We start from the raw sequence: 12,431 nt of genomic DNA, 5'->3' as shown, positions 1-12,431 counted from the left end.
AATAAATTAATTTTTTCGTTTTTTTTTTTACCTTCTGGTGTTTATCAAGAGACACCTGTATCCTTATTCCAAAGAATCTCAGGATTTTCAACCATCCTCATATTTGAAACAACATTGAACATCACCACTAATCATCAATCTCATGTTCCGAGTTCTGGATATATCCCAAAAGAGACATTTTGATTCCAATTCCTCAAATAAAATAGTATCCAACTACTTTAATTATCCCCATCATCATTTTTAAAAGATTAATATGTAATATTGTTTTATATATATTTATTAAAAATAATCTCTCTTTTGAATTGTCTATTTTGTTTACATTATTATTATTATTATTAATTATTAATTTAAATTGAGGGAGCAGAATCTTGATATTGTTGTTTTCTCATACCACTTAGACCCTTTCTAGCATATTCCAATTCTTTTTCGAGACGAAGGATAGCCATTTGTTGTTCCATTTCTTTGACCTTGAAACCAGTGATGGTGAGACCACTAAAGTCAATTTCTTCTTCGGCGGCGACATTGGCAGCAACAGCCTTGGCAGCAGCGACCAAAAGGTTGGTGGCATGTTGGACGCTTTTGGCAGCATTGGACAATTTGTGTTGGGATGGTGAGTTGATGTCACTCTTGGACTTGCAGGCAGCGACGAGTTGAGAGGTGGCAGCAGTGACAGCCTTGGAGGTGGCAATGAGTGCTTCCTCGGTACCACCTGGGATTTCTTGTCCGCTGGCAGCCTTGTTGGCAGTATCGACCAATGCACGTGTGGTGGCAGCGACAGCTTTGGCAGCTGAAATGAGACCTTCAGCCCATGTAGGGTCACGACGGTAGAGTGGGCCATTTGGTCCTCCAGCACGACCCTTTTCAACACGCTCTCTTTGTGCGAGCGTGGCAGCACCGACCAAAGTCGATGTGGCCGATGTGATGGCCATGGCAGCCTCGAGAATTGCCTCTTGCACATCTGGCATTTCTCCCTCTTTTTTAGGTGGACGCTTGGCCTTGGCGGCAAGCAACGAGTTGGCGGCATCTTCGATGGCCTTGGCAGCGGCCATAAGCTCGCGTTCAGCCAAGTCGTCGAGATCGAATCCTTGGTCCTCGAGCTTCTTCTCGTCGGCTGCTTGAGCATTCTCGGCAGTTCTAGCAAGATTCTCCAACTCTCCTACACCCTTTTGAAGGGATGACACGCCAGCAGCCATACGCTTGCGGTCCTCCTCATCTTGACATTGACCACCCTGCAAACGAACACTCTCAAACAAGTTTTGTGTCAATCCACCAATACGACGTGCAGCGTCGAGGAAACGACTCTGCAATCCCTGGTCGAGAATCAAACGCGATGCACCCTTGGCATCGGAAAAGAGGTTCTTGAGCGAGTCACTCACCAAGTTGACTGCGCCGAAAATATCCATCTCTGGAATATCACCTTCCTTGCTACACAAGTTCAACAAGCTTTGTGCCTGTGACATGTGGTGTGCCAAATCTTCAATGACGAGTTGGTGGGTAGCATCGGGGTTGCCAAGGTTGTTGGGGTTGTCAAGCGACGAGATGTATGCGTTGAGCGACTTTTGAACATTGGTAAAGTCAGCTTCGAGACGTGTCAAACGTTGCTTCTCGTAATAGTCACGTAATGCCATGTACTGTTCACGCAACTGCTCGTTTTGCTTGACCACCTCTGAAGTGTAAGTGTTGTTGGAGTCTGTCATCTCGGCGAGACGCTTGCGGGCAACAGTCACCTCTTGGATCATTGCCTCACGCTCTGACAATCTGAGTTGCAATGCTTTGTTCTTGTCTTGTTCCTCTGCCAACAACTTCTCGAGCTCTTCGACACGTGCACGCAAAGCATTCAACTCGGCCGTATTGCTGACCGTCTTGGTAATGACCTTGGTGATGACTCGCGTCTTTTCAGCCGACGAACTACCTCCAGACAATGCAGTCGATGGAAGCGACGATGTCGGCGACCCACTGCTCTGCACCAACTGAGCCTCCTTTTTCTCCAAAGGAGCTTGTTGGCTCTGTGAACGTGATCGATTATTAGTCTCTTCTTCATTGTTGAATGTAACCCATTGTGATTGTTTGTTATGATCGAATTGTTGTTGTGGAGGTGGTTGTTGAGGCATTTGCATTGGTTGTGGAGGTGTATGTATCATTTGTTGTTGAGGTTGTTGTTGATATTGCATTTGTGGGCCGCCTCCACCAAACTGGCCTCCCCACATACTATTGTCCTGTTGTTGTTGCATGAATGGGTTGGCATAGACTGGCACAGTCTGACGGATAAACACGGGTGTTGGCACGGGCACGGGGATCTGTGTCACCTCGGGTACTGGAGGGGGCAGCTCCTGGCGCACAGGTGGTGGCGACAACTCCTTGGGAGGTGGACGTTGCTTGGGTGCCTCACGACGCTTACGAATGAATTTAGGGGGATCGGGTGGCAAGTTGGGAACAGCAATCACACTCGACACACTATTGATTGCGTTGGCATTGAGATAAAAGTTTCTCAATGTCTGATATTGCGTATAAAATCTTTGAATTGCAAATTCAATCACTTCCATTGTATCTACCTCTAAACAAAATAAGAAACATGTTAATATATATATATATTATTAATATATATTTTTAATTATTATTAATTTAATTATTATTTTTACATACTATCAACAAGAGCAGTTAAAAATTGAACTACTAATAAATAGATTGCGTAAGACTCTAGGACGAGGGGGATAAAAGAGGAAGTTTTGCAGTCATTGTATGGGGCAGCGTCGACGACGGCATTTTGCATTCTAAATACTGCGTCGAGCAAGTCCATCAAATGACTGACAGTTTGGATACTGCGATCAATCTCGACATCTTCAAACTTGTTATTCTTTTGAAAGTTTTCAATGGAAAGGCCTCCATCAAACTCTGGATGTGCAATGTGGAATCGGATCTTGTCAACGAAAAATGTACAATACTCGGCAATCAAGTGACCGAATCCCTTTGTATCGGGATATCTACTCCAATGTGCTCTCAAACTTTCAAACCAATTAATCTTTTTACTAGTATCTGCTAATACCTAAAAAAGAAGAAGAAGAAAGAGAAATTGGAATAAATGAAATGAAATGAATGATTTCAAAAGTAAACAATTGTTGTTGGATACATACATTTTTTGGACCTTCTTGAACCACCTTGTGAATAGTTGTTAAAGCTTTATAACAGACTACATCATTAGTGTCTAATGGTCTCTTGTATATTTCATTGAAAAATGGTCTTGCACTATTATCAGCATAACATGTCAATACAATTGCTACAAATCATATGATTGAATATTAATATTAATCACCAAAAGTATATAATCATCATTATATATATATATGTGTGTAATTTACCTCTAACATGTTTTCTCTTTGGTGCAGTAATTTTTGAATTGGTTGCCTTGTGAACGGTTTGTTCAAATTCACTCATTCTTGATTACTCTTTGTGTTTACAATAAATAATATCTAATAATAATAATAATGTACAAACTAATAATGAATTGGAAACGAATGTTCCAAATTATCTAAAATCTATTGATTGATTGATTGATCTAATATTAGTAAGTCTGATAATAATAATAATAATAATAACAACAATGAAGTGTAGAGAAATAAAATAACGACAGTAATAAACAAGTATATATATAACTCCAAACTAAACAAACAAACAAACTATTAAAAAGTCGTAAGATGGGTTTCTTTTTGCTTGAATTATTCTTTTACTCTCTCTCTCTGTGTCACACTTCAAAACACTTCCCAAAGCAGAGCAGTGTTGTCACACCCACCCACTCTATCACTACCCACATAAACTGAACTCCTGTTCTCTTTCTCTCTTTCTTTTCTTGAGTCGACCATCCTACTACTACAGTTGTTTAATATGCGCACATGAATGAATGAATGAATGAAGTTGTTAACTTACAATATATTGTTCAGGTGATGATGATAAAGAAATCGACAAAGTTAAGTGCTATTTTAAATAAAAGATGGATAAATAGATAAATAGATAGATAGATATCCAAACAATATAAACAAATATAAATAATATAAATAATATAAATAAATAAATAAATTAAGTTAATTAAAAAATGAATGAATGGATGTTGTCAAAGACCTTCCTCCTTCCATCAGTGAAAAAATGAACTGCGACCGTCTTCACAATAAAAAAAAACCAAACAACTTTTTTCAAAGAATGTAATATAACAGGGTTTCCATCACGAAACCATCTCCTTGGTGTCATGCATTACTATTACATGTTGCGCGGATAAATACTTGTAATGGTACACCTAAGTGTTATATGTATAAATCTCTATACTATACTTACTATCTCTAAAGTATATTATTTGAGATTAATATATTTTCTTGGAAGATGAAAATTAAGAGTTAGTTCTGCTGCAGAGAGAGAGAGACAGATAGTTTTCATTGATATATATTGTTTTTTTTTTTGTATTGTGGATCAGATAGACAAATAGATAGATAAGACAGAATGTCATTCGTATGTGTTTGATTATTTACCATATATCATTGGAGTGTAAATGATTTCATTATCATCATCATCATACATATGATATCTAACTTTTCATCAACCAATATATAGTCAGAACAAGAATGTGCAAGATTATTAAAACAATTAAATGTTGATATTCAACCATTGAATCGATCATCCTTTATCTACAAATCTATTGAAAAGTATATTCACACTGGTCTGTCATTAGAGTCTTTGAAATATGACATTCAATGTCAAGATATCTTAGAGGCATGTAGAGAAAGTGACAAGTTTAAATCATTCCCAGAAAAGACTGTCAACAAGACTATGCATCAACCCGTCGTCATTGATGTCAATGACCAAATATTCAATGTTGATGATGATGACGATGATGAGGATTTTAAAATTGCTATTGCTAATTCGCTAGCAACGACTACTACTACGACTACTACTATTCCAAGACCACTTGGAGTAGGCTCTAATAGAATGCCAGATGCACCTAAACGACCATTACTTTGGTATGGTTGTATCATGTCAAGTGTAGCTGCTAAAATATTAAATGGAGTACAAACTTCAACTAATCCCTATACTGATTATCAAGCTAGTATGTATCAATACATGTTTACTATAATAATAATAATATTTTATTAATATCTATATTTGTATTTGTATGTTTGTAGTATCATTATTTGATAATGTTGTTGCATGTTGTAGGAATATTGGTTTATTGACATTTGAAAGAGAGATTGGAAACAATATAGTAAAGACTAGTTCCAATAAAGGAATATTAATGTTGTTTGAAGTAAACTATCGATCCATAAAAATACCGGTTGACTCTCTCATTGACAAGGATCGTAGTCGTCAATATATGGATGCTATCAATAATTTTAATGATGATCAAGATACTGATCCAGAGGATAATGATGAGAATAATAATAATAATAATAATAACACCAAGAAATCTTTATCGGAACGTTTTGTCTATTGTAAAGATATTTATGACACTATAACTGACAGAAATCAATTATTACAATTAACTGGAAAATATACTCCAAATCCCCAAAATAGAATCAAGTATGGATACAATCTATACTTAATCAACTCACAATTATATTCTAAACACATTTGTATTATTTATTTATTTTAGTGTCGATGATAATACATATATACCATCTGGAGATTTAGTATATTCTACAGAGATTAAACAACCAAATGGATGGATGGATGGATTCTTAAAAGTTTGGGGAAATTATAATCAATACTTGCTAACAAATCATCACATGTTGAAATTAAAATATTTAATCATTGTAAATTGTACAGATAAAAAACGACACCAACAGCAATCCAAACAAAGTTCTTCACCCTCGGCTACTGCTGGTAAAACAAAAAATAATAATATTAATAATAATAATATTAATAGTTCTACACCTCCTCCTTCAAAGTCCAATAATAATCAACGCCAAAAAGATACTCCTAAACCAAAGATCTTTGGAAATAATAACAATAATAATAATAATAATAATAATAATAATAATAATAATACTAACACTAATACCAACAAAGATATTTGGTCAAGTGTTTTTGTTAAAAAAAGACAAACACCCGATGACAATGAAGACAATGTTTCAAAGGGTTCGACGACCACAACTGTAAATCAAAATAATAATAACAACAATAATAATAACAATGGGTTCCCAGACGAAGACACCGATGAAGATGTTCCAATAACTCATCATCAAACAATCAAAAAGCAAAGAAAGGATGGTTAGTCTTTGTCAATGTTTTCTTATACAAGCAAGTTGATTGATATCGAAAAGTGAAAGTGTCGTAGTATTATTATTACTTAGACGAAAGATAGATTCACACCTTTATGAAAAAAATAAAATTTTCACGGAAAGAATTTGAGTTGTGACAGTATTCCTTTAACACACATCACACTGTGATCAAAACCCACAACAAATAAAAATTATTTGAAAAATTCACTTTTTCTTTCTAACAGACCAACAAAAAAACCAAACTTAGCTTCACCTGTCCTATATTCAACTAACCTTTAGTCTCTCTGCTTTTAATTATTATTATCATCATCTATCTTATCTTTCTTTTAGTACAGTACTAGTAGCAGTATAAAAGAGATAATATAATTATACAGCAGTAAATCAACTTTTCTTTATTTATTTATTCACAACAACAACAATCAGTATCAGTATCAATATCAACTTAAACTTTTATACACATATATATATATATATAAAATCATTAAAAAATGTCAGATTTAAACAAAGAATGGGAAAAAGTACAAGAAATGGCCTTTACATCATGGGTCAACTCAGTATTGGATAAGCGTGGTGCTGGCAAGATCAATGAAGTTAGCAAAGACTTGAGCAATGGTGTCAAGTTGATCTACTTCCTCGAAGGTGTCTCTGGCAAGAAGTTCACCAAAAAGATTGACCCAGATCCCAAGACTCGTATTCTTAGCATTCAAAACCTTCATTTGGCTATGATCTTTGTTGATGAAGATCTTAAAGTAAAGGTTCAAGGTGTTGCTGCTGAAGGTAAATAGAAATAGATAGAAATATAAATATAGATCACAACACCGCTTTGAAAACAAATCATATATTAATTATCAATCTTTTACTTTACTTTACTTTTTTTTTTTTTTACTTTCTAGAATTTGTTGATTGTAATAAAAAGATGATTTTAGGTTTCTTATGGACTCTTTATCGTAAATATCGTATTGCAGTCATCAATGAAGGAGACAAATCATCTGAAGAAGGTCTTTTGGCATGGTGCAAAAAGACAACCGACGGATACAAGGGTGTCAACATTACCACCTTTAAGCAATCGTTCAAGGATGGTACCGGCTTTTTGGCCTTGGCCCACAAGTATGACACCAGTGCCTTCTCGTACGACGAATACGAATCCAAGGACCAAATTGCCCGTCTCAACGCTGCCTTTGACTTTGCCGAGAAGGGTTTGGGCATTCCCAAGCTTTTGGAAGCCGAGTCACTCTCCAAGGGTCAAGTAGACGAGCGTTCCATCATTTTGTACACCTCGCTCTTTTTCCATGCCTACCGTGCCAAGGAAGAGCGTGAAGCTTTGGAAGCCAGCCAAAACTCACTCCAAAACACACTCTCTTCACTCGAAGGTGCCCTCCAAGGTGAGAAGTTGTCACAAGAAGAGTTGGCCAAGCAAAAGAAGGACCTCGAAAATACATTGAACGAATTGCGTGCCCAAAACGAAGCACGTAACAAAAAGATCTCTGACATCCAAGCCAGAATCGACGATGCCTTGAGAGGAATTGATGATGAGCGTATGGCCAAGCTCGACTTGGAAGCCCGTCTCTCCAAGACTGAAAAGGACAAGGCTATCCTCGAACTCAAGTTGCAAGAGATGCGTGACGAAAAGGAACGTTTGGAAAAGAAGTTGGAAGAAGACAGAAAGAGAGCCGCCGCCGAACAACAAGGTCTTGGTCTCCTCAGACACCACATCTCTCACCAAATCAACGATATTGCCAAATGGCAATCATTCCTCGACAACCCAGATGCCATCCCATACAACAAGGCTCAAGTCAACTTGGACGCCGAACTCGCCTCTCTCATCTTTGAAGAACAAGCCAAGAAACTCGGTGCTCGTGTCGAAAATGAAAACATCCAATTGGGTAAATACCTTGCCGACAAGGAAGATGAAATTAAAAATGCTGGTGCTCCAAAAAAGAGAACAAAGTAAAAAAGTAAATGGTAAAACATATATATTTATTTTCAAAGTAGACCAACCAACCCAGATTAAATAATAATTTATAAAAAAAAAAGGATAAACTCATACATACACACACACATACGTCAACTTTAAAGTTATAATAATAATAATAATAATAATAATAATATTTATTTATTCCTTTTTCTATATAAACAAAAAAAAAATAAAAAACTTGTATAAAATTGTTTTGTTATAATATAAATCACAAATAATAAATATTGAGAGAGTCTAGTCTCTCTAGGATGATAGGATGATAAGATTGTATACAATGTGGTTTTAACAATGGTATTACAAGCAACACAAAGTATACATTTCTCGTCAGCAGCAGTATCTTTATTATTGTTGTTTAAAAACATTACTATTTCATAGAATCAACAGCAGCAACGGGTACCATCGAGGAGATCAAAAGATATCACGATTGTAGTAGATTAATCCTCTCTTTCTCTTTGACCAGAGCCGTTTTGTAAGTTGACATTATGATGTGATTTGGTCTTCAGTGAAGAGTTGGTTTTATGCCCATCCTCCAAAATTGAAAGTTCCAACTTACAAACATAAGATCTTGCTTTGAAATAACTTGGGAAGGTCGGCAGGTTTATAAACAACAATTCCCCTCATTCTCATCTTTTCTTTTTAATCATCTACTCTTTTTTAAAACAGATACAGATAAAGAAACAAAGAAATGTCATCACCAATTCATATGGCTCTACCCGTCTCAAGGAACTCGCACCAGGAGCATGGGATAGAATATCGGAAAGACTCAAAAATGATCCAATGACTCTCCTCCCAATCAATCTCTATGCCGCCATCCTCGACATTAAAGATCCACTCACTGTTATCAAAGAATTTGAACCAGATAAAGAAGATGTTGGCATTATGGTCAATTCTGTAATGTAAGAAACGATCAAGTCTTTCTTTTTGATTTTCCAGTATTATTACTTTATATTTAATTTTTCTTTTTCTTTTTCTTTTTCTTTTTCTTCTTTCTTTTACTTTTACTTTAGTGGAGTCATTCCATTGGCAGGACCAATCCTTCAAGGATTCTTTTCATTGTTTTGGAAGAGAGCATCGCCATCTGACAATATTTCAAAGGAAGAATTGCAAAAGGAGTTGGAAAAACTTAGAAAGGAAATGTTAAAGGCTGTCGATGGAAAGATCCAAGCAAGTGAGGTCAAACAATGGAATCAAATGTGTCAATCATTTTTATCTGGATTGGCAAAATCATGTTCCACACTGACCATTCACATCAATGCACTCAAACATCAATTCCACCGTATGCAAGGTGCCGATGAGCAAGTTCAAGAGGCTGTTCGTATAGACCTTGAATTGATTCGTGACAAGGCCCTAACACTTCACGAATTTTGTTCTCAAGAAGAGTACCTTGAACATACCATTCCATATTATATTGCAGCTTTAAATATCTATATTGTTGCTATGACCATTATGGATGTAAGGATTAGTAACAAGCAAAAAAAAAAAAAAAAGAAAAAGAAAGAAAAAAACAAACAAACAAATAATTAATTTAATCTTATTTCTTTTCCTCCCTCCCTCCCTCCTCTATTTAAAGTCATTTTGGTATCAAATTGGAATATCACCAATATTTGTATCAGGACAGACAACAACGGAACTTGTCAATGCAGTACCATCGTTTAGAGAGAGAATGCATAATAATATTATACCAGCACTCAAAAACATTGCCAAAGGTATCAAAAAAGCAGGTGCCAATCCTCCTATTGGACTCGATCTCTCCTCACTCCCATCTGTTCTCAAGAATGATAAATATTGGTATCCAATTCCATTGATTGATAATCCAAAAATCTATCCAGCCGCCAACCCAACATTCAACCTTGAAGATGGACATGAATTACAAGAAGGAATAGTAAGCATACGCGGTGGAGGAACGATTCCAGACAAGAGCGGTGCCTACATTGTTCGTATTGGTGGTGCTAATTTCATTAGTGGTGGTTCCAATGGACCAACACGTCCTCAAGTGCTGAAACCCGAACCAATCACTGGATGTCGTGGTAAGATTCCTGGAACAGTTGGTGCGGTTTTACATATCAAATTGGCATCAGAGCGAAAGGTACAACTTCGTATGGCCGTAGAGATTGTCGACAAACAATTTCTCTCTGTTCACTTTTTGGCTGGTACAAATGTAGTAGATGACATTCCCAACTATATAAAGAAAATTTCAGCTGAAGATCAGAACCTACCCATCGATGATCCATTGTCACTGGTCAAACACAAGTGGATAGCGAATGATTCTACAAAATCAAAGACTGGTTTGGTATGGTCACCAATCTATGAAAACACTAAAAATTTTGCCATTGTCGCTAGACCTAGCCCTATTATAGAATTTTGTTTGTCGAATTTATTATTCATCCAAAACAACTAGCTGTAAACCAACTTGAAGCTTAAAAATAATAAAAAAAATCAATTAAATAAAGAAAAAAAATGATCACCATCATAAATTTTAAATTAATAATATGATTAATTAATTTGCAGCAGTATATGATTATATCCTCCTCTACCGATCGATCAATCTAATCACCCAATCTTCATTAAAACTACTGATCATTCAAAGTAATGCAATCCATATGTCACGATTTTCAGGAGCTCTCTTGACAAAGTTTAAGAAATTTGTCTACAAAACATTTTGTTTGCAAAAAACTGATCGTTTCATTGCATTTGATTCTCAGATATATATTTAAAGAGATAATAGAGAGATAAAAGAAAAAGGATGATGATATTTAAATTGAATAGGTCATCAACTAGATCAATATTATCAACTATATCAAATGGTTATAAAGCAGATATAAAAAATGGTCGTTCCTCTATATCATTCTCTAGTACTATTCAATCATCTCTAACACCAAAGAATCAAATATCATCAGATTCACAACAACAACAACAACTCTTATATAGTAACAACAATGTATTTAATAAATCAACAACCATTACAACAGAATCATCAAAGTTTTTGTATCAAAATAACAATAGTAAACTATTTATGAATCAAGATACTTCATTCCTAAGAAATAATAGATTTAGTACATCAAATAATACAACAAATACTACAACAACTGTACAACAACAACAAGAAGAACCAATCTCAACAAACAATACAACAAATACAACAAATACAACATCGTCGAATGAATTGAAACCAAAAAAGAAATCACCATTTGCATTTATGAGACAAGGATATTTTAATCTTGTAAAGTTTCCAATCTCTATCTATGTTACATTTACAACGGTTGCTGGGTACGTAATGACAGCACCTATAGTAGATCCAATGACACTTGGACTTGTATCATTGGGTACATTCTTGGCATCGGCATCTGCATCGGCCTATAACCAAGAGATGGAGGTGTCGTTTGACGCCAAGATGCCACGTACTAAATCACGTCCACTCGTTACGGGTGAGATCAAGAGAGATACTGGATTCCTTTTGGCGTGTGGTGCAAGTGTGTTGGGATGCTTTATTCTAGTGCCTGTCAACCCAGTATGTGGTGCATTGGCCATGTCCAACATTCTATTGTACATCCTCTACACACAAATGAAACGTACTACTCCATGGAACACTTGGGTTGGTGCATTTGTCGGTGCCATCCCACCACTTATCGGTACGGTTGCCGGTGCCGGTGGATTCGAGCCGATTGGTGCATTGTTGGCCACTGTCCTTTACATTTGGCAAATCCCTCATTTCCTAGCGTTGGCCGAGAAGCTCAAATCGCAGTATGCCATGGCAGGCTACAAGATGTTACCAGTCACTCATCCACACCTCAACTATCCAGTTTCATTCTGGCATGCCATTGCCGGTGTCGTTGCACCATTTGCTTTCCAATACTTTTGCAATCTCAATATGACTACCACCACGGTAGCCTTTTTCTCACTGTCGTCGGCTCTCTTGGCTGTCGAAGCCGTCTTGGAAAACAAGTACAAACAACAAACTCTAGATGCTCTTGCCAAGGGTATCAAGTTGCCACCTCAATCGCGTAATCGTGGTGTCTTCTTTTTGTCACTCTTGATGCTTCCACTTTCACTCATCATTGGTATGATCTTTAGATTACCATATGAATATTATTATGTTGATCCAGAAGATGATGAAAAGGAAGAGGAACAAGAACAAAAGAAATTAATTACAAATCAATAAAACCAGGAAAATAATATTATATATATATATAATGTCG

General features: G+C 36.2%; 4 protein-coding genes across 4 annotated transcripts; 3 read left to right on the top strand and 1 right to left on the bottom strand.

The window, feature by feature from the left end:
- Positions 1 to 347: 347 nt before the first annotated feature.
- Positions 348 to 3,432, bottom strand: hipA (I/LWEQ domain-containing protein; the record flags this gene model as incomplete). Its single annotated transcript, XM_004351088.1, has 4 exons — positions 348 to 2,554; positions 2,644 to 3,043; positions 3,132 to 3,274; positions 3,357 to 3,432. 4 exons carry the CDS (start codon positions 3,430 to 3,432, stop codon positions 348 to 350), a joined length of 2,826 nt encoding a protein of 941 aa, XP_004351140.1.
- A 1,053-nt stretch (positions 3,433 to 4,485) lies between these two features.
- DFA_10889 (uncharacterized protein) lies at positions 4,486 to 6,343 on the top strand (the record flags this gene model as incomplete). Its single annotated transcript, XM_004351087.1, has 5 exons — positions 4,486 to 4,494; positions 4,597 to 5,089; positions 5,166 to 5,559; positions 5,633 to 6,249; positions 6,333 to 6,343. 5 exons carry the CDS (start codon positions 4,486 to 4,488, stop codon positions 6,341 to 6,343), a joined length of 1,524 nt encoding a protein of 507 aa, XP_004351139.1.
- A 405-nt stretch (positions 6,344 to 6,748) lies between these two features.
- On the top strand, positions 6,749 to 8,271 carry ctxB (cortexillin II; the record flags this gene model as incomplete). The annotated part of the gene is made up of 3 exons (XM_004351086.1): positions 6,749 to 7,037; positions 7,154 to 8,207; positions 8,250 to 8,271. The coding sequence occupies 3 exons, from the start codon at positions 6,749 to 6,751 to the stop codon at positions 8,269 to 8,271; spliced, it is 1,365 nt and encodes a 454-aa protein (XP_004351138.1).
- Positions 8,272 to 8,523: 252 nt separating this feature from the next.
- On the top strand, positions 8,524 to 12,380 carry cox10 (putative heme A:farnesyltransferase; the record flags this gene model as incomplete). Its single annotated transcript, XM_004351085.1, has 9 exons — positions 8,524 to 8,545; positions 8,611 to 8,704; positions 8,798 to 8,831; positions 8,899 to 9,131; positions 9,243 to 9,687; positions 9,806 to 10,598; positions 10,744 to 10,867; positions 11,002 to 12,212; positions 12,307 to 12,380. The coding sequence occupies 9 exons, from the start codon at positions 8,524 to 8,526 to the stop codon at positions 12,378 to 12,380; spliced, it is 3,030 nt and encodes a 1,009-aa protein (XP_004351137.1).
- Positions 12,381 to 12,431: the final 51 nt, after the last annotated feature.

The sequence above is a fragment of the Cavenderia fasciculata genome (genome assembly GCF_000203815.1).
Source record: "Cavenderia fasciculata unplaced genomic scaffold Scf_EUAJFUG02G6ADK-5, whole genome shotgun sequence".
In the NCBI taxonomy this organism is placed as follows: Eukaryota; Evosea; class Eumycetozoa; order Acytosteliales; family Cavenderiaceae; genus Cavenderia; species Cavenderia fasciculata.
The sequence above is the reverse complement of the archived record's forward strand: the minus strand, read 5'-3'. Positions and strand labels throughout refer to the sequence as shown.